The sequence below is a fragment of the Chiloscyllium plagiosum genome, chromosome 26, assembly GCF_004010195.1.
Source record: "Chiloscyllium plagiosum isolate BGI_BamShark_2017 chromosome 26, ASM401019v2, whole genome shotgun sequence".
Taxonomy (NCBI): Eukaryota; Metazoa; Chordata; class Chondrichthyes; order Orectolobiformes; family Hemiscylliidae; genus Chiloscyllium; species Chiloscyllium plagiosum.
Genome location: NC_057735.1, coordinates 16,952,021 through 16,977,486, shown reverse-complemented (window position 1 = coordinate 16,977,486; position 25,466 = coordinate 16,952,021). Strand labels below are relative to the sequence as shown.

The following is a 25,466-nucleotide window of genomic DNA, read 5'->3' as shown; positions in this document are numbered from 1 at the left end:
ATTACAGGGAACCTTCCAGAACCACGGTCCAGGGGACTAGAGGGGAGGTAAATCTCCCATTTAAATGAATGGCTTAACTACTATCAGTGGTTTCAGGATTCTGCAGTAGGTCTTGGAACTTGGGCAGAATACTGTATTGCCGCTAATTTAGTTTCATTCTGTGACTGAACTTCAGGTGATATAAAATACAAGAATCCAATAAAAAACAATTTATATTAAGACCACTTTCAGGACTTTATTTTTTATAATGTAATTCATTTCAATAATAAAATGCAAATAGCAAAACTTTACAGATCAATGACTGTTACACCACTACATTCAAGGACTCATTAGAATCCCTTCAATATTTCAGCAATGTGTGGCTTGGTCACAGTATCCAAAGTCTATCTAAAGGCACACTGCAAGAAGCTGGAGACAGTGCCTTTATAATCACAGCGTACATTTTGCTTTCTGTAAGTTTTCAGTTAATCCATACACTGCTTCCTGTACATGTCCTCAGAGGTATCTACCAGAGGTAGTTTAAGAGGCACTACATCAGCATTAAATAGCTGTTTAAGTCATGTGTATGAATACACACTATGCTAGGTATTTAAATACACATAGTACTGAATTCTGGGAAACTGACAACTCAATAGTCTTAAAATTTATATTCTTATCGACAAACGAGTTACTCAAAATCTGTACTATTTAATAAATATTCATTCTTTTTGTTAATAAGGAAATATTTTGTTTATGTTTTTCAGACATTTAGAATAGCTCAACACTGCAATAACTGACAACACAGTAGGAAATTTCCCTCCACCTTTTAAAAGCAATTCATAATGCATTTTGCATGATTGTTTTTCATAAAGCTTCTTTTAAAAATTCTACCACAATTAAAATTACTCACAGTTTAAAGTTACTTTACTTTCAACGTTGGTAGATTTTAAAAAAATATAAAGTTATAAAGCTTCAGTATCTTTATAACAATTATTGCAGTGTAATCAAAGTGTGGTTATTAAGAGTAGTAGATCATCTTAGATTTAAGACCAAATGTACTCAAGTTAAAATAAGCTTAAAGAGCAAATCTGTCAATGTTATCAATCAGCCTATTTAAAAATCTCCCAATTATCTCAATATAGTAGGAGATTTCTATAAGCAATCAGTTCAAAACCAGTCACAATATTTTACATGTGTGCAAGAAAGATTGGCTGCACTCCATGCAGTGCATGCTGAATTTCTGCATGAAAATTGTGAAAGGCTTGGAAAATTCCATTATAGAAGATGGAAATGATAGAGTAGCAATATTTATTGCTGATTGCCATTTCAACTATTCCATCAGTGGAACCCATGTTTCCAAGTCTTGGAATGAGATAGTAAGATCTAGAATTCCCTCTGTAAACTCCATCTGCGTTTCTACTTTAATATATCCTACCTCTTTGGTCTGTCTTAATGTCTCCTAATGTGGATTCATGTCAAATTACATTTGACAATACTACTGTTAAGTACCTCAGGACTTTTAACCAACAATGAAGGTGATAGATAAATGCAAGCTACTGTTGCAATAGACAGGCCAACCCATACACTACAGACTTCCGATTTTGTGTCTTGAAATAAAGCTTTTTCCCCCCTCTTATTTTTCAATGTTAACATTCCAGAATGAGATGTTATTTTCATTAATACAGAAATTTACTTCCTCTTGCAAAAAGATAAAAAACTAAAATCCTCCTGATTTTTGGATGACGCAGAATGTTTGAGACTTTCAAATGGAGACTTATAAATTATTTTTTATTTGACAATAGGGAAAATATAGCCTTCAAAGATTTAAACATAGATGGAAACTTGCACTCCAGAACAGGAAGAACAAAAATATCCTACAAAACACTGGGAAGACAGAAGTTACTGTTTTCTATCCTGGTATTAAAATTTGTCAGTTTGCCAGTAGTTTCATCCAGCTATGCCATAATTGCTGCAAAGGTTTTCATGCCCTAGAAGGAGACTCACTTTTATAAAGAGAATATTGTTTATGTTTGGGATTGTTTACAATTTAGGTGTTATATTTAACCCCAAGATGAGCATCTAACCACATACATACAAAATCACCTTAACATTTATTTCCATCTGAATAACATCACGCAAATTGGACCATGCCTTCAATTCTCTGCTGCCAAAACCCTTATCCAGATCTTTGCCACGTCCAATGCACTCATATCAGTCCCTATATAGTTCTGCTTTCTACAGGTTGGTGTTTCAGAACTTGGCAAACTGTACACTTAATGACAACAAATACCACTCACCTGTATCCCCCTTCTGCTCACTGATCGACATCATCAAGTGATGCCTCAATATTAAAATTCTCATCCTTCTTTTCAAATGTATCAATAGCCTCAAACCTCCCCATTTCTGTAATCTCCTCCACATTTACCACCCACATGATCATTATGCACAATTAATTTTTGCCTTGAATACTTCCAATTTACATGCTCTATCAAGCATGGTTGTGCCTCAACTGCCAAGGTCCTACTCTCTGGAATTCCCTCCATGAATCTTTCCACCTCTTGCCTCCTTTAAGATGGTCTTTAATACCGTAACTTGCATTTTCTTTCCTGTCACTCATATCATATGTAGAATTATAATTGCTCTTCCTTCACTGAACTTACAGCACACAAACTTCAACAGTTCAAGGTGATAGCTCACAATGAAAACAAACATGGCCCATTTGACCCTTTGAGCCTGCTCCATCATTCAAGAAAAGTATGGCTTTTCCATTCTTAACCTCAACTCTACATTCTTGCATATCCCAATAGTCTTTCATCTCCTTGGGAATCAAGATTATTTCAAGCCTTAAACACATTTGAAGGCTCTGCATCCACTGCCTTGAGAATGGAATTCCAAAGACTCCTAACGCTCAAAGGAAAAAAATGTTTTCTCAACTGTCTTAAAACAGGGAACTCCTTATTTTTAAATGATGACCCCTGGTTCTAGATGCTCCCAAGAGGGAACTTCCTTTCAACATCTACCTAGTCAAGTCGCCTCAGGATCTGATATGTTTCAATTGTCACCTCTAACTCTCCTAAACACCAGGGGACACAGGCCACCTTCTCAAGGGCAAATAATGAATGTTAGTAGTACCAGAAAAGTTCTTCCCAGGTTTTTGGTCAACTTGTCTAGAACATCCTTGCAATTTGCTGTCAAGTTCTTGTTCTGTAATGCTTGTAAAACATCTTGGCGCTATATAAATGCAGGTCACTGTAACAGATAACCCACTGCAATGTTTAAATGAAGGCGAATAGTTTGGTCTGAAAATATTTTCAGTGTTTCTGTCAATGTATCTACGTAAAAGAGAAAATAAATCCAAAAGTGCATATCTGACATTGCATTAAATGAGGTTGTACTTACAGTACATTAGAGGGGAGTTTGATCATTTTTGAGTACATCTTTAAGCTCAAAACACTACTGTTGAAAGAATTCACAAATATTAGTAAGTTGACAGGGAAAAGCAGCTTCTCACATATCGTACTGACCTCCTTGGAGTAATTAAAATAGTTGCTCACCTTGTATTCGGTCACATTTGCCAATTTTGGTTGATATAACTGACAACTCACAATAGCTTGCAAAAGTTTAGAAGTTTCAAAACTAATCTACTAGCTTGTAACAACATACAAAAGACTAGCTAATTATGGCATTAAAGACCAACATTCATTACATTAAATGCTAAGTTTTTACTTCACCCAATTGTCGAGTGCTGCCATAAAAATCATTGTTTTGAAATTCCAGTAGTTTCTGCCCCAAAATTTACTTTTGCAATAGTGATAATTTTATCATTTGTACTATTGATGAAGGTGGAACAAGTTTTCCAGAATTGCAATAAAGATTTTCATACAGTAAAAGTAAACTCACTTCTACCGGACAACCTTGCTTATGATTGGGGATGTCCATAAACTTAATCTCAATAAGACACTTGGCTCCACACCATACTGCCTGACAGGAGCAATATCAAGTTTAAGGAAATGTTCTCATTAATTTGCATTTATTATGTAACATAAGTGGATCTTAAGGGACAATTTTCACTGACTGCTTGGGTAGTAAACAGAGTAGGTAACTTGCCCATTATAGAACTCCATTGTTAGATTCTACAAATAGCCAGATGATCTGCTCAGTTATTTTACTACTCTTAATTACCCCCTTGCCATTTCAGTATTATCCATCAATGAGGTTACAACATTAAGAATAGCCCTTTCCAGATTCTTAAAACAGAACAAGCCTGTGAGCGTGAAACACAAGCACAAAGTAGAAGTCAGATGGTTGGGTTTTGTGAACCAGACAGGCTACATTTTAGACACCACTATTTCAGACTGAAAAGTTAAATTCGTGATAGATTCCTGCCAGCTACTGCCAAGGAAAGTACAGTTAAAATGCAAGTTGCATTGTTGTTCCTCCTGCTCACCCCATGAAGCCTGAGAGATGATCTTCCCACGATGGATTTGAATTTCTGAACTTGAGATATTGTAAAAGGATACATCAAAACACTACCAGTTCCACAGCAACTGAAAATTTATGCCGATATCTATAGGCATGCTTTGTTTAATTTATTGGTGAATAAGCAGCTTTCTATGCATTGAACTGACTCATTAGATCTCATTGTGAAATATTTATAATGTGCTGTGGAAATTTCTTGTACCTTCTGAATTGTTATTCATAAATGTCTGAGACAGAGTGCTTCATGTGGTTTGTTTGGCATGTTGCAATTTGATAGATAAAAGAAACAGAGTTCATGCAAGACGAGATGGTGTAATTTCGATTTTCAGCACGTTGAACATAATTAAATTGCGTGAGTCTAGTTCATAGCAGCACTTCAGGGTTGAGACAAAAAAATTGATTTCCACTTATATTTTATGATTAAGAATGGATTGAACAATAATTATCAATGTTTTGTTTTGCTGGTAAAACTGGCAGTGATTGCTTTGTAATGCCAAGAAAAACAGTTGTTAGTTTCACACAAAGCTTAAAATCACTGTTTCATGTGCTTTTGGTTAACTAACACAGTGGCTGCTTTAAACCAGTTTAATCGTACATACACAGAACAAGTTTGTGACAAGGATTAGCATGCAAGAAAACACCTGCTTCAGTACTTCACCAAATGGTTCAATCTCCAACTCATGCAAGACAACAAACAGACTCCAGGTCCACTTAGACCAGTACTTCCCAAACTTTCCCACCACTGTGATCCCATTTTGAAGTTGCAAACTGTCACAACCCTTCAGTGAAGGCAAGTGGGGGTGGATTTTTCTTTATTTTGGAGGGGGGGAGAAAATAATACTATGGCAGCTATTGTTGCCTACTTAGGTTTTCAATTCCATTTTAGGAAGCCCAAACTCTGTTCATCCATCTGATTTCTCAAGAGCAGAAACAAGCAGCAGTTGCATGAACTGCATATAGTGCAAGATAATTTTTTTCTTCAAGCAATACTTGAAGATGGGGGCAATAATTTGCACATTTAAAATTCTCTTTGGCAAATAAAGCATATAGGATTTCAGTAACCAAAATTTTATTACACCTGAAATTATTCCAATAGATGTTTTAATACAGAGGAACCTTAATTATCTGAATATCAATTATCCAAATTTTGGATATCTGAAGATCCCGCAACCTTACATCAGAGGTAAGTGCATTTGAATTATCTGTACTGAAGAACGTGTGAAAACACTGACAAAAATCAAAGAAACACAAGCACCTCAAGCATCAGCGACTGGATATTTTTTACATAAGGGCTAGTTACACAGCCCTTTGCAAAAGTAAGTGCTTTATTCTAGTCACTTTACCAGGCCTTTCATGGAAAAAAAAGGGCACAGAAAGTAAACGCATGCACGAGGCAGTGCTTTGTCTTTCTGCCACGACACCGAGTTCAGCGGAAACTGACAATTATGATTGCAGCAGCTGTTCCAGACCTTGTTTAATGCTGGGATTTCATATATTTATGTAATGGTAAGGGTTCAGTCTTCTCAGTTTAACCTGCAATTTGCAGCATGGAAAGATTAGTTTGTTTAAATAGCAGATTCATCAAAATTATAGATTTAAACAAACTCTCCGGTAGAGCACAGAGTTATCTCAGTATGGCTTCCCTTGTTGAAGGTCAAATTGATTATCCAAATAAGCAATTATCTGAATGAAATATTGCCCGCCCATCTCGTTCAGATAATCGAGGTTCCTCTGTAATATTAAACCATTGGATTATCCTTATCTATATACCTTTATAAAGTAGGAGAAATAAACTTCATGAAGTGTTTGTTCAATTTATTAATAGTAAATAGTTTGGGTCTTCACTTGACCAGTTATCAAAATTTACTATTGTAACATTTCTTAAACTGTATCAACTAAACCTGAAAAGTGTACAATTCTAAGATTAAAAACACCCATCAAATGGAAACATTAAAAACTCCTGTAAACCACCGTAGTAATCAAACAAGAGTACCTAAATTTGCACTTTGGATATTCAAAATTTAGTGAATGTTGCTTAAAGTGTGCTTTGTCTTGCCTTTATAAATTGTTCCAATGGGATCAAGGTCGAGTTAGGAAATATCAGTTGGAGGAGGACCTATTGTAGCATTTATGAAAACTTTCCAGTGCAGGGGAGGATATTTAGATCATACCTGAAGTGAATAGTTTCACTCCAAAATAACCTGCACATTGTGAACAAGCAATTCAGGCCAAACTTTTACAGTCTACAATTGGTGAAGAGTCAGGGTATGGAAACGTTTCATCCAATTATTCTCAAGAAATCAGCATGCAGAAACACAAAAGTGGCGATGTGAAAAATTGTTTTTTGCACTGTTGGTTGCTAGCTTCCATTATTTCAAATAATGGCAAACCATATACTAAATATTTTTTGGCATTACTTCTCTTTGTGTAGACTTTTAAAAAATGTTGTACTGTTTGCCCTTAATACTACAGCTATACTGGCAATGAAATTGCCACCTGCGTAATGCAATCAAGGTACTGCAGAATTATACATTTTTGCTACATTTTAGATTCTGCAACCCATTCTGCTCTGGCATCATTTTGAATATAAATTGCTGCTCAATGAGCAATGATAGTGAATTCTGGTTAAGCCTTGGTGCTTATTTGGCATCATGCAAAACATTTACTACAAGCATGCTCCTCATCTGCACTCTCACTTTGTTAGTCTACTTACTCAACCACTGATATTAATCCCCAATAGCACATTTACACAGCCAAATTTTTGCAGTTTTTTTCTCCAAGATGGCACCTAGAGCTTACAAAAAAAAAGCAAAATAAAACTCAGCTCATTACAAAGTCACCCTAAAATTGCCTTCCTCAAAAAGAGAGAACGCTAGGTGAAATTCAGCTGCCACAAATCTTGCTCAAATTTGCCAATTAATTGTTTCTTTCCCAAAGGTGCTATACACCCAAGGACATTTGCAAGTTTAGGATGGGAGATGGGACCCAGGGAGGACACAGGACAACTAACAGCTATATAAATTTTGAAAGCCCCTATCTGAAGAGTTCAGAAGGGTATGTGTCTCACAAGCAATGTGTGGAATAAACTGTCACCCAGAAGAATAAAAAGCACTGGTTTCTTTGACAAGAGTGATTAATAGATTTCCATTGCATAGCGTAGAGGGGAGCTGACAGTTCAATCCTGCATTAGGATGATAGCAAGGTATTGTGTGTAACACACTGAAATAAAGCTGGTTTGCAGTACCCAACCATAACTGAGTTCATGACCTCACAGGCCTTTTTTGTGACTCAAAAAAAAGCAAATAAAAATACAATTGGCTAATTTGGCATAGAGTGGGAATTAATTACCAGATGTTTTAAGGCCAATCACTGCATGAACAGGATTGTTAGTGGCTGACATCAAGTCTTCTCAATTTCCACCAAAGCCTCATTCAATAAAGTTCAGCATGCAGGTACATTTGGGAGGGGGAGGAACTGGAAACGTGTTGGCAGCTCATAGGATCCTTACTAATAAATTAACAACTGTATTGGAAGAATGACAATTTTGTTTTAGAAAATTTTAACTAAAATCAAATGTGGTCAAAAAAAGTTAAATGAGACTTGACACAGACAAGTCTTGAGCACAATATTTTATATTCAGTCACCTCATCTCAGGGTAGTTAAAAATATTAAGTCATTTACTTCATATTATTTTCAAACTAGGGGTATTCATATTTTAATTCAGATTAAAAATTACAATAGTCTTGAGTGGGTCAGATGGATAAAGAATAATTTTATGCACTTTAATGCAAATTGGAAATTACGGTAGTTTCTTTCAAATTGAAATACATAATTTGGAAATACCTGTTTAACATTTACCAGCAAAAAGACCTATATAAGAAACTTTTTTTTTGCATTTGACATGTTCTCCGGTTTAATTTGCAGCACACAATAGCCTTAGCTAACTAATTTTGGAAGCACAGTACGTAGAGGTATATTATTTCCATTTGAATCAGCCATCTGCACCAAATTGGTCCTTAGTTTGGTGCTTGTGCCAAGATTTTGGGGTAACTTGGAAACAATTCCAGGCAAGGAACTATTGCTATCTGGTGTAGATTTAACTGGTGTAGTCTTCTCCACAGTGGGTGGTTTAGATAAACGTCTAACTAGCCATGAATGTCTCAAAGCCTGGGTGGGTGTTATGCGATTAGCTGGCTCCCATTCCAAACACCTCTTTAGGAAGCTGATGAAGAGTGAGTCTTCGCAACCTTTCAATGCTGTCATCCAGCTCCTGCTACCTGGTGGCCCTCGCAGCTTACCTCTTCTAGAGCGGCCACCGTTCACAATGACTGTGTTATCAGGGAGTGTGGTGATATTGCAATAACGGGGTTGATTCTTGGAGTTGAAGAAGTTCTTGGCTCTTTTGCACTGATCCAACATTTTCTGAGGTGGAGACCCTAAAAGTTCCATTATACAGGCCAATTGATCTCCTTCATCTTCCCCAGGAAAGAGAGGGTATCCCGTCAATAGTTCAGCAAGGATGCAACCAAAGCTCCACATGTCAATGGGCATCCCATAACGCGAGCCGAGGATAACCTCAGGGGCTCGATAAAATCGCGACTGGATGTAAGTGAAAATGCGCTGATGCTCGTAACAGCTGGACCCAAAATCGATCACTTTGATGCCACTACGGCCTTGCTGTTTCAGTAAAATATTTTCTGGCTTCAAATCACAATGAATAATTCGATTTTTTTGCAATGCTTCCAGGCACTGTAGAATGGAATGGGCAAACTTCCGTACTAACTGCAGGCTGAATCCCAGGAACTTGTTTCTTTTGATCAGCTCATACAGGTTCATGCTCAACAGTTCAAAGGTCATGCAGGTGTGATTGCGGAATGTGAAATTTTCCAGCATGTGGATGATATTCATTTGCAAGTTCTTGTCTTGTTTTTTCAAGTGTTCCAGAATTCTGATCTCCTCTACAGCCTGCCGGTGGAACCGCTTCTCATTTCGCACTACCTTCAGTGCCAGGTGCTGCCGCAATTTGTGGTCATACACTTTAGCTACCTGCCCAAAGCTTCCCTTCCCAATAACTTTAAGTATCTCGTATCTATATGCTACATGATCATGAGGCAGAAGTATGTATGCCGCTTGATCATCATCATAACCACAGTTGTTTGAGCCACCTACTACACCTTGTCGCTTTTTCGCATTTAAGCCCATAAAGTAAATTTCAGGATAGTTAAAGATTTCCTGATGCTCATAGGAAGACAACTGATGCATGTGCATCTTCATGGCTTGGGTTGGTGATATGGCAGCTTTTGACTTGGGCATAATGCCATCTGATTTAGATGATGCTGTACCATCAGGGGTCTTTTCCTTAAGTGAAGGGAGTGCTGTTTTACAAGTTCGAGCAACAGTAGACTGCATAGTTGCATTATTCCGCCTGTTTCCAGCATCTTCAAATAAATGTTGCACCTTGACTTGAGTCCGACACGAAGCTGGCAGATGATCTTTCATTGTGCTCTTGCCAATCTAAAATGTGAACAGAAGAAAAATGCTCAGCTTGCCAAAACAAAAAACAGTATTAGTATTAGATCAAACTTTAAAGCACTATTGTTCAATAAATATCACTGACTCAGTATATATGTACCTGGAGTGACATTCTATCTTGGCGTCCTAGAGATGTATAGTATGGAAACAGACTCTTTGGTCCAACTTGACCACGCTCACCAGATCTCCTAAAATTAATCTAGTCCCATTTGCCAGCATTTGGACCATATCCCTCTGAACTCTTATACGCATTCAGATGCTTTTAAATGTTACAATTTGTACCAGTCTCCACCATTTCCTCTGGCAGCTCATTCCATACACACACCACCCTCTGCAGCTAAATGCTTTTTTTGGTTAAATGGAAAATCTTGTATGTATATATAACACAAAAATACATATCAAATGTATTTTCTGAAACGCCCACCACCATTCTGCAAAGTAATGTGCTCACAATGATTAAAAATTCATTAACACAACTATTTTCAGCCAAAGTAAATATACACACACCATGTAAACACACTTTAGTTGAGAACACTTATACATTACTAAATAAAAAAGAGAAAATAATATTGGCAATGAGAAATTCATTAGCCACACTTGGGTTCTGAATTAATCACATGCAGTTCATGGCCAGATTTTGGAGATTGCATTCATGTGCTCTCAGTTTCATCAAATTCTAAATTCAAATAGAATAAAAATACAGATTTACAAAGAGTTCTCAAACAATTATTCATTCATTTCCTTTATCCCCCACCTAAGGTAATAGTAATAAGTTAAACATGGAGGAATGGTACCCTTAATGGAACCATTACAAATACAATTTCTACATTTATTTAAACTGACCAATTAGTATAAATCAGATTGTGTGCGCCAAGTTCTTTCATTTGGTCCACTTAATAGCTAGCCAGAAATTTCATCAGTTCAGAGGGCCCACTGAGGAAATTTAATACTAGAGTGATATTAGTTGTGCACATTTTGTTTTTCTTTCCACCCCTCTTACAGCAAAGAAGCTAATGTTCATTTCAATAGAGCTTAATAGAGCTCTCACATAGACACCAAATGGCCATTCATGTGTGAGCACTGCAAATTTTATAATAAGCTGCATTAGTTATCCTGTGCTCATCAAACATCCACAGAAGCACTTTCTAGTAGTCAATGAAAAGCAAACAGTTTTTGAGAATCATGACCAACATTCCTCTCACTAGTTCAAGGACAATGAGGCTGATTGTATTTCCAGCCAAGACATGATAGCTGGTTAAGATGTTACAAAACTGTAAAGCTTTACTTTTAAATTATGTGTCCAGAAACATATTTCTTTTTTTCTAATGAATGCAGATGCAAGGTCCCATTGCTGCGCACATTCTTGTACCATAATTAACCAGATTTTAGTGATTCTTCACAATTAACAGCATTATCATAGAGTCAGGTGAGTTCATCATTTTTTTAATACATTCACGAGATGTGAATTGTGCTGGCTGGGCCACCATTTATTGGTCATTCCTAATTACCCTTGAGAAGACAGTGGTGAATTGCCTTCTTGAACTTGCAAAACCATTTGGCATGGGTACACCCAGAGTATCTTGACAGTGACACTGAAGGAACAGGTTTATATTTCCAAATGAAGATGGTGACTGGCTTGGAGGAGAACTTGCAAGAGTGCTATTCCCATGTATTTAGTGCCTGTCATTGTAGATATTAGTGGTTGCGGATTTGGAAGGTGCTGTGTAAAGGGCCTTGGTGAATTACTGAAGTGCATCTTATAGGTGGTACACAATGCTGCTGCTGTGCATTAGTGACATAGGAAGCGAACTCTTGTGGATGTGGCACCAATCAAGTGGACTGCTTCGCTGTGGATGGTGCTAAGCTTCTTGAAGTGTAGTTGGATTTGCAGTCATCCAGATAAGTGGGGTGTATTCCATCACACTCTTGACTTGTACTTTGTAGATGGTGAATAGGCTTTGGGGAGTCAGGTGCGAAAATACACACTGCAGGATCTGACCTGGTGTGAGATTGTGTGAGTGAGCTGGAGTGCCTGAGTTTCACGACAACATACATTATCAGCCCAAGCTGGCATAATATCCAGCCCTTCCTGCATTTGGCCATGAATGGCTTCAGTCCCCTTGTTCTCCACATTTCTGGTTAACATGCACTTATACTCTTAGGAACTGTATTTTCAATACTGCTATAACCTGGTGTTTTGTAACAGTCAGGGTCAGCATTTTCACTCGCATCACCTTTGAAGACGACCAGCATTTAAAGCTGAAGGACAGTCAGCCTCAAAGCCTAATTACTTAAACATTATCAAAAAAAAATGATAAGTGTTTGAATATTCCACCTTCTCGATTCCAAGACTGCAATAGGAAAGTGTTCCATTCAGCAGTTACGCTATGTTTTTTATTTAAATCAGTACCAATACTCAATGGCAGATTCTCTTCCACCACCACTCTATTCATAATTACAGCTACACATGGGCAATTCTTTCAAGGTGAACAAAATGCTTTAGTCAACTAAGAGCTACAAATAATAAGAACCTAATAAGAACATGTATCTGTCAATTTAGACCCAGGGTAATTGCAGATCTTTGATTGCAAAAATAGCGAAGTAACTGCATTGGGTTACTATTGTCAGTGAAAATGGAATACAACCAGAGCTTAACAAGGAAATACTGAGACTAATGCTACAGTTCAGATGTCCCCTTGAAGCCAACAGCAATATATTATTTGATGACATACACACCAGATCTTTAATTAGTAAAGGAATCGAATGTTACAGGAAAAAGGCAGGGAAGTAGAATTGAGGATTATCAGATTACCCATGATCACATTCAATGGCAGAAGACTTGACAGGCTGAGCGGCCTACATCTTATAGGTATTATTAATTCAGTGAATAAAATATAGGTGTTTTTTCAAAATGTCTTTTCCACTTAAATAATCTGTATTAGACAGGGAGCTAGCCTACAAGAATATCAAAGGAGTCACATTTATACAGAAGTGAAGCACACACAACTTGGAGCCCTCCTTAAATCTCCAAGTTATTTTATAAACGTGAGGGTGGGTTCCTGTCCACCCCCAGGCAACTAATGCAAAGAGAATAATGAGGCCGGATACCAGTTTATATCCTAGTTCCATCAAAAATTACTGGGATGGCAGTGGGTGCCAAAAGTATTTGGGTGGAAAGTACATTTCAGAAGGGGCCAGAAGTTATGATAAAATGAAACAAGATCTTTACTTCTTTCTCTAGTTACGTAGGATCATCTGATGATGTTTCCTGCTTCTCAATACAAATGCAAGGCATTATTGGAGGTATAATAGACAAAGTAATAAACATGCATAACTAGACATTAGTAAATCTTCATATATTCACAGGCACTTGACAGAATATTTGCATTTTCTATCACACCATGCAGACATTTGTAAAGTTCCTTCAGAAATGACACTGAAAATTCCTTATTCTACACAAGAGAAACATCAAATTAAAGAACTTAAAAAGACATTGACATGTGATGGAGTGGGCAGATAGGTGGCAGAAGAGGTTCATTTTGAAATATACAAAAAGTGAAGAGTCATTATTACGTGTACTAATCTAAAGGGCATAAAGAGAGACTGGTTTCGCTGAAATGAATTTATTTAACCTCCCAATTAAAGACTATATGCTATGATTGTCTACTTGTTAAGGACAGTGCAGCTTTAACAGAAGACAACACATGTTGCTAGGAGTCTTTTGTTGTCTATTAACAGTAAAGGAGACCTATTAACAGACCAGAGAATATTGTGAACGTGACTGGACACACTCCAATACCTGTTTGCAAAGAAGCACAGCACAGCTTGCAAATATAAGCAGTAAAATCGAATTCAGAACCTCTGCATTAGATTAGGATGTGGGAGAGGGACAGAGTGTGGAGGTGACAACGTCAGCCAAGGTCAACTCAGCAATTGTCTGAACAGTGCTTAGGTCCTGGGATCTAAAGTGAAAGAGAAATAGTTATAACAATTACTATGGGAACAGTAGGGGGAAAAAAGTAAGAGGAGTGGTCTTTAAGCCTCGTAACACCAAGCAGAACAAAGACAAAGAATCTACAAGAAATATTGGATGCTTCCGATATAGCAATGTGATCATAGGTGACTTTATGCCACATATGAAATTGGAAAATTAGAAAATTGGCAGTAGCTGCCTGGATAAGGAGTTCATAGAGTGTTTCATTACTACTCTAAAAGGAAAGGAGGATCCAACATCATTGGTTAAATAAAAATGGTAGAAAAAATAAACGTAAAGAAAATGTACACAACTGCAACCAAGTTTGGCAGTTCAGATGATTAGTCAGAACATAAAGAACTGCAGAGGATGACTGAAAGCTTATATCAGAAGGAAGAAATTAGGGTATGAGAGGAAGCTAGCTAGAAATGTAAAACTAGATAGCAAGAATTGGAAAAGACTATGTAAAATGAGTTGGTCTGCCAAACAGCGAGAATGGGGAGTTAATAACAAATAAGAAAATGGCAGATGAAATGGTTAGATACTGTTCTTCTGTTTTTATTATGGACAACAGAAAAAGACAGTACAATAATTGCTTTACTTCAGATGGTGGAACATAGAGAGGAACTTAGTGAAATTTAATCGTGAGGAAAGTGATACCAAGCCAACTCATGGAACCACGGGCTGGTAAGTCTCCAGGTCGAGTTTGACTTCTTTCATGGATCTGACAAAAGGTGACATATGAAATAGGAGATGCTTTGGGATTAATTTTCAAAACAATTCCTACATTCAAGAAAGGATGCTTCAGACTGGAAAGTAGCAATTATAATCTCTCTATTCAAGAGGTGAGGCAGAAAACCACAGACTAGTTAGCTTGATTTCTGCCATGTATTAGACATTATCATTAAGCTATGCAGTTAGGAAAATTCAATCAGAAGAGTCAGCATGATTTTATGAAAGCAAAATCATGTTTAGCCAATTTACTCAAGTTCTCTGGAGGAGGAAGACATGCAATGGATAAAGGGAACCTTGTGAATGTACTGTACTTGAATGAATTTGATCACATGCCACATTAAAGGTTATTGCAGAAAATAAGAGGTTATCATGTAGGGGGTAATAATATTAGTACGTAAGAAAAATTGGCTGGCAGAAAATAAAGCACTAATGAATTTTTCTGGATGGTGGCTATCTCCAGTTTGCTTCTAGTTCCTCGGGCTGGTGAGGCCAGAAACAGGGAGATAATGGACTTGAACGTGTGGCTGGGGAACTGGTGCAGGAAGCAAGGATTTAAATTCTTGGATCACTGGGGTATGTTTTGTGGTAAGCATAAATTCTACAAGAGAAACGGTTTGCACCTGAATAGGTTAGGGACCAGCATACTGGCGGGCAGGTTTGCTACTGCAACACAGCTACGTTTAAACTAAGTAGCGGGGGGGAGGGGACAAACTGGATGTTTAAGAAGGAAATTGGAGGGAAAGTTAGAACAAGGGAAGTCAAGAAAGACAACTGTATCAATGAGACAGTAAAACTCAGAAAGGGATCATGCTGTAAGGTTGAGTGAAATAGGAGTTGATGGGAAGGGTGAGGGCAGTAACAAATTAAAAATACTATACATGAATGCACGAAGCATTAGAAATAAGATGGATGAGCTTGAGGCTCTTTTGGAAATTGGCAGATACGATATTGTGGGGATAACTGAGAAGTGGCCTCAAGTGGACAGGGCCTGGGAAATGAATATTCAAGGCTACACGTGCTATCGTAAGGACAGACTGACGGGCAGAAGGGGTGGGGTGGCTATATTGGTAAGGGATGATATTCAGTCCCTTGCGCGGGGGTACCTAGAATCAGGGGATGTAGAGTCAGTGTGGATAGAGCTGAGAAATACTAAGGGTAAAAAGACCCTCTTGGGAGTTATCTACAGGCCCCCAAACAGTAGTCTGGATGTCAGATGTAAGTTAAATCAGGAGCTGAAATTGGCTGTCTCAAAGATGTTACTACAGTTGTTATGGGGGATTTCAACATGCAGGTAGACTGGGAGAATCAGGATGGTATTGGACCTAAAGAAAGAGACTTTGTGGAGTGCCTCAGAGATGGATTCTTAGCACAGCTGGTGCTGGAGCCGACCAGGGAGAAGGCAATTCTGGACCTGATATTGTGCAACGAACCAGAATTGGTCAGGGACCTCGAAGTGAAGGAGCCATTGGGAAGTAGTGACCATAATACAATAAGCTTCAATCTGCAATTTGAGAGGGAGAGCGTAGAATCGGAAGTGACAATATTTCTGTTGAATAAAGGGAACTATGGAGCTATGAGGGAGGAGCTGGCCAAAGTTCAAAGGTGCAATACCTTGGCAGGGATGACAGTGGAGGAACAATGGCAGATATTTATGTGTATAATGCAGAAGTTGCAGGATCAGTTCATTCCAAAAAGGAATTGTTTAGGGAGCACTTGCGAGTGCTGGATAGGTTTGTCCCACTGAGGCAAGGAAAGGATGGTAGGGCATCCTTGAAGGGTTTGGGCCCTTGAAGACAGAAACAGGGGAATATATTACGGGGAACAAAGAAATGGCAGAAGAATTGAATTGGTACTTCGATCTGTGTTCACTGAGGAAGACACAAGCGATCTCCCTGAGGTAACAGTGGCTGAAGGACCTGAACTTAAGGGAATTTATATTTGCCAGGATTTGGTGTTGGAGAGACTGTTAGGTCTGAAGGTTGATAAGTCTCCGGGGCCTGATGGTCTGCATCCCAGGGTACTGAAGGAGGTGGCTCTAGAAATCGTGGATTCGTTGGTGATTATTTTCCAGAGTTCGATAGATTCGGGATCAGTTCCTGCGGATTGGAGGGTGGCTAATGTTATACCACTTTTTAAGAAAGGTGGGAGAGAGAAAGCAGGAAATTATAGACCAGTTAGTCTGACCTCAGTGGTGGGAAAGATGCTGGAATCTATGATAAAGGATGAAATTACGACACATCTGGATAGTAGTAACAGGATAGGTCAGAGTCAGCATGGATTTATGAAGGGGAAATCATGCTTGAATAATCTTCTGGAATTTTTTGAGGATGTAACTCTGAAAATGGACGAGGGAGATCCAGTCGATGTAGTGTACCTGGACTTTCAGAAAGCTTTTGATAAAGTCCCACATAGGAGGTTAGTGAGCAAAATTAGGGCGCATGGTACTGGGGACAAAGTACTAACTTGGATTGAAAGTTGGTTGGCTGATAAGAAACAAAGAGGAGTGATAAACGGCTCAATTTTGGAATGGCAGGCAGTGACCAGTGGGGTACCACAGGGATCAGTACTGGGACCACAGCTTTTTACAATATATGTTAATGATATAGAAAATGGTATTAGCAATAACATTAGCAAATTTGCTGGTGATACTAAGCTGAGTGGCAGGATGAAATGTGATGAGGATGTTAGGAGATTACAGGGTGACCTGGACAAGTTAGGTGAGTGGTCAGATGCATGGCAGATGCAGTTTAATGTGGATAAATGTATGGTTATCCACTTTGGTGGCAAGAACAGGAAGGCAGATTACTACCTAAATGGAATCAATTTATGTAAAGGGGCAGTACAGAGAGATCTGGGTGTTCTTGTACACCAGTCAATGAAGGTAAGCATGCAGGTACAGCAGGTAGTGAAGAAGGCTAATAGCATGCTGGCTTTCATAACAAGAGGGATTGAGTATAGAAGCAAAGAGGTTCTTCTGCAGCTGTACAGAGCCCTGGTGAGACCACACCTGGAGTACTGTGCGCAGGTCTGGTCTCCAAATTTGAGGAAAGACATTCTGGCTATTGAGGGAGTGCAGCGTAGGTTCACGAGGTCAATTCCTGGAATGGCAGGATTACCTTACACTGAAAGACTGGAGTGACAGGGCTTGTATACCCTTGAGTTTAGAAGACTGAGAGGGGATCTGATCGATACGTATAAGATTATTAAAGGATTAGACACTCTGGAGGCAGGAAACATGTTTCCGCTTATGTGTGAGTCCCGAACCAGAGGACACAGCTTAAAAATACAGGGTAGACCATTTAGGACAGAGATGAGGAGAAACTTCTTCACCCAGAGAGTGGTGGCTGTGTGGAATGCTCTGCCACAGAGGGCAGTGGAGGCCCAGTCTCTAGATTCATTTAAGAAAGAGTTGGATAGAGCTCTCAAGGATTGTGGAATCAAGGGTTATGGAGATAAGGCAGGAACTGGATACTGATTAAGGATGATCAGCCATGATCATATTGAATGGTAGTGCAGGCTCGAAGGGCAGAATGACCTACTCCTGCACCTATTGTCTATTGGATGGCAAGAGGTATCCAGTGGGGTGCCACAGGGTTTGATCCTTGGACCCCAACTATTTACAGTCTACATTGGTGGCTTGGATGTGCGGATAGAAGGCTTTGTAGCCAAATTTGTGAATGACACAAAAACAGGCAGGACGGTAATTGTAATGAAAAAATAGGAACCTTACAAATGGATATAGAGTGGTTAGGAGAGTGGGCCAAAACGTGGCAGATGGAGTTTAATATGGATAAGTGTGAGGTCATGCATTTTGGTTGGAAAAATAGGAAGGTGACCTACTATCTAAATGAGGAGAGACTTCGAGGTGTTCCAGTGCAGAGGGAGCTGAGTGTCCTCATTCAGGAGTCACAGAAAACTAGCATGCAGGTACAGCAGATAATAAAGAAAGCAAATGGAATGTTGGCAGTTATACATAAAGGAAGAGAATACAAAGGTAAGCAAGTATTGTTGCAACTATACAAGACATTGGTGAGACCGCAGCTGGAGTACTGTGCACAGTTCTGGTCCCCTTATTTGAGGAAAGATGTAATGGCATTGGAGTCAGTTCATAGGAGGTTCACTAGATTGATCCCAGAAATGACGAGTTTGTCGTATGAAGAGAGATTGAACAGTTTAGGCCTGTACTGACAGGAATTTAGAAGAATTAGGGGAGATCAAATTAAAGTATTCAAATGATAAAAGGTGTGGATGGAATAGATGTGGAGTGTGCTCGAGGATGAGAGGTCACAGTCTTAGGACAAGGGATAGCACATTTAAAACAGAGTTCAGAAGAAATTACTTCCCCAAAAAAGTTGTGAATCTGTGCAATTCACTACCCTAAGCTGTGACAGTGAGCAAATTTAAGCTGGAGTTAGATTTTCATTGGTAATGGGTTGGAGGGATATGGAGAGAAGGCAGGAAAAGGGGGGTGAGGAGCACCTCAGCTATGTGAATGGCGGAGCAGACTCAATGTTTTGGGCGGCACGGTGGCACAGTGGTTAGCACTGCTGCCTTACAGCGCCAGAGACCCGGGTTCAATTCCCGCCTCAGGCGACTGACTGTGTGGAGTTTGCACGTTCTCCCCGTGTCTGCGTGGGTTTCCTCCGGGTGCTCCGGTTTCCTCCCACAGTCCAAAGATGTGCAGGTCAGGTGAATTGGCCATGCTAAATTGCCCGTAGTGTTAGGTAAGGGGTAAATGTATGGGTGGGTTGCGCTTCGGCGGGGCGGTGTGGACTTGTTGGGCCGAAGGGTCTGTTTCCACACTGTAAGTAATCTAATCTAATGGGCAAAATGGCCTAATTCTGCCCCGAGATCTTATGAACCTACCAAATAGATCACTGTCTGATTAGCAGGGGGCGATGAATGGAATTCTGCAGGGTTCTGCATAGAGGCCACTTCTTTTTTTTAAACAACTTATGTTAATTATTTAAATAGGGAAAATTAGGCATGGCAGATAAAGTTTAGCAGAAGCAGAGTTTGGAAACTATGCTGTGAAGACGACATAAGAAGTTTGCAGACTGACAGAGATAAGTTGATTGATTGGGTAAAAATCTGCAGATGCAGTTTAATATGAAAATACACGAAGTTCATTTTTTCAGGAAGTTTGGGGAAAAACAAGTACAGATACACAACCCTTTATCCAAAATCCTTGGGACCAGTTGTTTCTCGGATTTTGGAATTTCCCGGATTTCAGAATAAGTGACATTTTCACAGTGAAATAAAATCAAATACCTAACTGCAGACGCACGTGTGAATAGTATGAGCTCTGAGACACAAGTGACGCCTGCCAGTGCTTGGCCACACTGTCACGTCACATCTGAGTGACGTGGTTTCAGTGGGTGTGGAGTTGGGTCATCTGTTCGCACACCAAAATGACACTCCACGAAAAAAAGTTCAGATTTTCGAGCTTTTCAAATTTCAGACAAAGGATTGCGTACCTGTATTACTTCAACAAAGACAGACTGTGGTAACCCACAGTGTAAAGGGACCTGGGTGCTTTAGGGCATGAGTCACAAAAGTTTAGAATTATATATGTCACTGTTAGGATCTCATCTCAAATTCTATGCATAGTTTTAGTCTCCTTAATTAAGAAATCATTGCAGAAGAGTCAGAGGAGCTATGCTCGATTGCTACCTAGATTGAGAAGACAGGTTAGACAGGATTTGTTTCCACTGGGGTTTAGAAGAGTGAGGTGTGACTTAATTGAAGTGTGCAGGAACCCAAAACGGTCTTGACAAGGAAGTCTTACAAAGTATCCTCTTGCAGGTGTATCCAGAACTAGGCATTAATTTTAAAATTGGGGATGCCCTTACAGAAGGTTGAGAGATTTTGGAAGTCTGCCTCAGAATATGGCACTGGTGGCAGTGTGGTCATTAAATATTTTTAACATAAATTCTTGTCATGCAAGGAACTCAAAGGTCAGAGGTAGGTGGGGGATTATGGGGTTCTAAATACAAACAAACCAGACATGAATGGCCAAATGGCCTATCCTGTTCTACTTTGATGTTAGTATGTTCGCTCAGCCAGAGTTAACTTGTTAGATACCTCCAGAATAATTACAGTTAAGTCTATAGCAGTGTAAACACAGTCACCTGCAGCCTCACAGGCCAATGCTGAATTAATTAAGTTGATGAGGCAAGGGAGATGTGGTGAAATGTAAAAGTATCATACTTGCATACTTCATAGCAAATTTAATACACAGTATTGAGAATGATCCTCTGTGTTTGAATCTATGTCCTGAGCTCCTCAGTCAAATTAAAAAGAATTTATTAACCTGCCCTTTAAGAAATTTTAATGGAATAATAAAATTGCATCTTTTTAACGTATGGTACACACTGTGTTTATGCTTACCGTTAAGCTATTAAGAGATGGCAATCCCACAGAGCTTTCCTTCTCCACACACGAGGCTTGGCTCTCAGCTTGATCTACACGCATGTATGAGTCATACAAGACATCCCCAAATTGGGCTGTAAACAGAAAAGTCAAAAGCACACCATTACTCGAGTTATGGACTCAGCAAATAAGTACTAATGTGAGAGAGAGAAATTCACAGCAAATAACTACACTATGTTTCCAGCAGGTTACCACTTGCCTTCCCCATTGAAAACCTCACTAAAAGTTGCAATGAATTTTCTTTCTCTTCTCTCCTGTCAAATAAAAGCATGTATGACATTTTTAGAAATTAGTCTGGGAAGTCTTAATCCCCCTCAAACTGCGAAAGGTGCTTTGGTAAAACATGTAAAACCAGAAAGAAAATAACAATAATCTTTTACTAAAACTAGCCTTTCTCACATCGTTAAATACTGAAGTTTAACATTTAATGTAGCCTGACCCTGTAAGGCATCTCAAAGACTACGTAATCTAAAAAAGTCCAAGTCTTCAATTCTTGTCACTGAAGGTTCTCCACATCAGCAGCTGTTTGACTCTCCCTCCTTTGAAAGCAATATAAAATAGTACAAAATGGTCATGTATTTTAAAATAAATGCCATTCCTTTGAGATTACTGGTCTTTTCCACTTGCAAGAGTCTTAGTGAACATAGTCACTTGTTCTCCGTTCCACTGGTGCAGAAAAGGAGGTCAGCAAACATGGTGTTACTAAAATTGCAATTATTTTTTGAAGCAGTATCAATCATGACATTTAAGGAGCACCTAAAACACTTCAGTGAGCAAAATATTAATTGTATGGGAAAAAGCATGGAATTGACATTAGGCCAGACAAGCCAATGTACAAAGAGCAGTAGTACACCTGTAATGATTCTTGGGGCGGTCAGCTGTGGTGACATTTCTACAATTTCAGTATAGATTTCACAGAACTAAGACTAAGATGAGGTGTTAACAGCTAGGTGGGTCAGAGTACTGAACAAAATAGGGTTTCAAAAAGGTCTCTCTTTCAATTTGGTGAACCACAATTTGGAATTCATTGTTCCACTCACTCACTAGTCAGATTAACAGAACTGGGAATATGCTACAATGCTACTGATAGCAATCAAACAAAATCTAGAGTGCAAGAGACACTCGATTTAAAGATTACCTGAACCATACTGATCAGTTAACTGCTGCAGTTAAAATTTGTGCCACTGCTGGCATGTTTGCAAACCTCAGACAAAGTTGAGTAACAATTCTAATAAGGCATTACGTGGCAACAAGATCACCATTTAGAAGGGTGCAATCTAAGTTAGTTATCATTAGAGCTGATCACAGGTTATTTTTAAAAGACGATTAACCCACTAGGTTTACTCCACTGTCACATTAACAAAGCTGAAACAATTAATCTACATAGATGAGCAATAATGTACATTACCGAGATTTAAATAAAGGTGTGCAAACTACATTTCACAAACTCAAAAACTGCACAAAGAAAGTGAAATATTAAAGTTTTCATTCCATATATATAGTTATCAGACCGCGTTAATACCACCTGAAAACTTAAATCTGCCACTGACAGCATGTGTAACATCTATGTCAAATGGGATCCATAGAAACAGCCACAACTGTTGTGTCACAATTATTAGTCATCAGTCGTTGGATTCTAACTCTATTTTCGAACAAAACGATCAGGTAGGATGTTCCATTCACAAGAATGTGTGAACTTGGAACACATCAGCTAGTTTAACAGCCAAAACTCAGAAGTAATCCTTGCTGAAAGGAACAAGTTACGAGTAGGCATTCTTGAGTCTAACGCACAAACAAAATGTGTAAAATTTAACTGAAGTCATCACAAAACCAGACGGCATGAGGATACATTCTAAACAGCAAAAAACAAAGTAGAACTTATTTTATGGGAGGGTGGTGCTTGCTGCAGATTTGCAGAAGTTCTATATACTCTTGCACATCCAAAAACTCATGCTATAATCAAAATATCTGAACACATCCCACTGTCATGACTTGCGTGACTCATTATCCTGTCAAAAAAACCAAAGAGTGGATGCTGGAAATCAGAAAAAGAGAAATTGCTGAAAAAACTGGACCTGAAACATTAATTCTTTTTCTCCACAAATGCTGCCTCACCTACTGAGTTTTTTTCAGCACTTTCTATGTTGTTTGTCATTGTCCTGTCAAGTGGTTACATTAAATGAACAAATTAAATGATCCAAGAACAACGTGGGCAGTTTTCATCAAAGGTGACTCCTTAACAGAAAATCTGAATAAGTTGATCACTTTTTTTTGAAAAAGTCCAAGCGTGGAGTAGGCAGGGGGCAGATTAAATATGCCTGCAGGAGCGTAACCCAAATGGAACAGAATAAAACCACAACTGCACAATACAAATTATGGTGCTTAAAAAAAAAGTTTGAAGGATCTGCTTTGTTTAAACTCTTGGGTAGAAACTCAACGAAATCTAAGGTTTAAATTCTCCAGCATAAACTTAAAATTATCAAAGTTTTCCGCGTTAACTATACATAATAGAAAAATAAAAGCACACAATACAATATTAAGATGCAGATCATTTTTCCCAAAATAAACTAATCCAACTTAATAAAGAACAATTGACTGGTGATAGCTGATAGGAACCCTGATAGAAATGGGGGGGGGGGGGGGTACTGGGTGAGCTGACAGACAGGGAGTGAGACTCAGGAGCTTCTTTTACCCGTGGCCAAGTGTCCGGGGGCCGCTGTTTTCCTCGCTAACATGGCTATCATTCAGAGAGCGTTCAGCTGTCTCCAACCGCCGGCCATTGCTCACACAGCTTCCCGGAGCTGGCCATCTGCCTCTGCCGAAAGGCGGGGTGGGGGGCGATGGAGGTAGTGATGGAGGGAGGATGTGGTCCAGGCCCAGTCCAGTCCGGCCCAGCCCGGCCGACCACCTCGCTCACTGTCTTGAGTCCAGCGAGCCGCTGGATCCCACTCCCTCCGGGCGACCGTTTGTCCGTTAGCTGCTCTCTCTCCCCCACCCCGGGCCGGCTCGATCTCCTCAATCGGTCACTGAGCGCGCCCCAACGTCACACACCCGCCCCTGGGCAGAGGCAAACGGAGGGGGTGGGGAACAGAACCGCCCCCCTCCAACTGGCACTCAGAGCTCAGACCCACGCCGCGGCCGCGTCCCCGCCACGCCACAGCACGGCACGGCAGGGCACGGTCCGCCCCACTCGCTACTGCCCCTAGTGCTAGGAGGACCTCCTCTTTCCCCCATGGGGGAACAGAACCGCCCCCCTCCAACTGGCACTCAGAGCTCAGACCCACGCCGCGGCCGCGTCCCCGCCACGCCACAGCACGGCAGGGCACGGTCCGCCCCGCTCGCTACTGCCCCTAGTGCTAGGAGGACCTCCTCTTTCCCCCATGCTCATTGCGGCTCCTCGTCCTTTGAGGACCTCCTTCCTCCGCCCCCCTTCATGCTCACTGCTGCCCCTAGTGCTGGGAGGACTTCTTTCATCGCCCGCTCTCGGAGGGCCTCCTTTCCCCATGCTCACTGCTACCCCTAGTGCTGGGAGGACCTACTTCATTGCCCACCCCCATAAAGTAACACTATGAAAGCGAAGAAGTCTGAGGCAGGCCAGTCTTGACTGATAGGACAGATTGAGAGGTCATATGGTCTGCTTTCTAGCTATAGGTCGAAGGAGCAGTGCTCCAAAAGCTTGTATTTGCAAATAAACCTGTTGAACTATCACCTGGTGTCTGGTGATTTTCAACTTTGTCCACCCCAGGTCAACCCCTGTGCCACCGTGCCGCCCACTATGGTACAAAAGTGAGGCCACTTTTGGAATATTGTGTACAGTTCTGGTCACTCTGTGAGAGAAAGGATATCATTAAATAAGAGAGGAGTCAGAAAAGATTTACCAGGACGTTGCCAGGTCTGGATGATTTGAGTTATAATGATAGGCTGGGACTTTTTCACTGGACCGTAAAAGATTGAGGAGTGACCCTGTAGAGGTTTATAAAATCATGAGGGGTATAGATAAGGTGAATAGCAAATGCCTTTTCCTGAGGGTGATGGAGTTCAAACCTAGGGGCCATGTTTTAGAGTGAGAAGGGAAAGATTTTAAAGGGACCTGAGAAGGAACCTTTTCACACAGTGGTTCATTTGTGGAATGAACTGACAAAGGAACTGGCCGATTCAGGTACAGTTACAACATTTAAAATATATTTGGATAGGTACATGGATTTAGACAGATATGAGCCAACTGCAGGCCAGTGGGATTAGTTTATTTTGGGAAAATTGATCAGCATGTGCACGTCTATGACGTTAGGTACTTGTGCTGCTGGGACAACCTCCTTTCTCACTACTCACCACTGAC

The 25,466-nt window shown here is 39.8% G+C and overlaps 1 protein-coding gene across 1 annotated transcript; it reads right to left on the bottom strand.

Moving 5' to 3' along the window:
• Window positions 1-215: 215 nt before the first annotated feature.
• Window positions 216-24,298, bottom strand: LOC122563148 (dual specificity tyrosine-phosphorylation-regulated kinase 2-like). The gene is made up of 3 exons (XM_043716615.1): window positions 23,823-24,298; window positions 21,089-21,204; window positions 216-9,972 (listed from the first exon to the last, which is right to left on the bottom strand). Exons 1-3 carry the CDS (start codon window positions 23,872-23,874, stop codon window positions 8,395-8,397), a joined length of 1,746 nt encoding a protein of 581 aa, XP_043572550.1. The 5' UTR covers window positions 23,875-24,298; the 3' UTR covers window positions 216-8,394.
• Window positions 24,299-25,466: the final 1,168 nt, after the last annotated feature.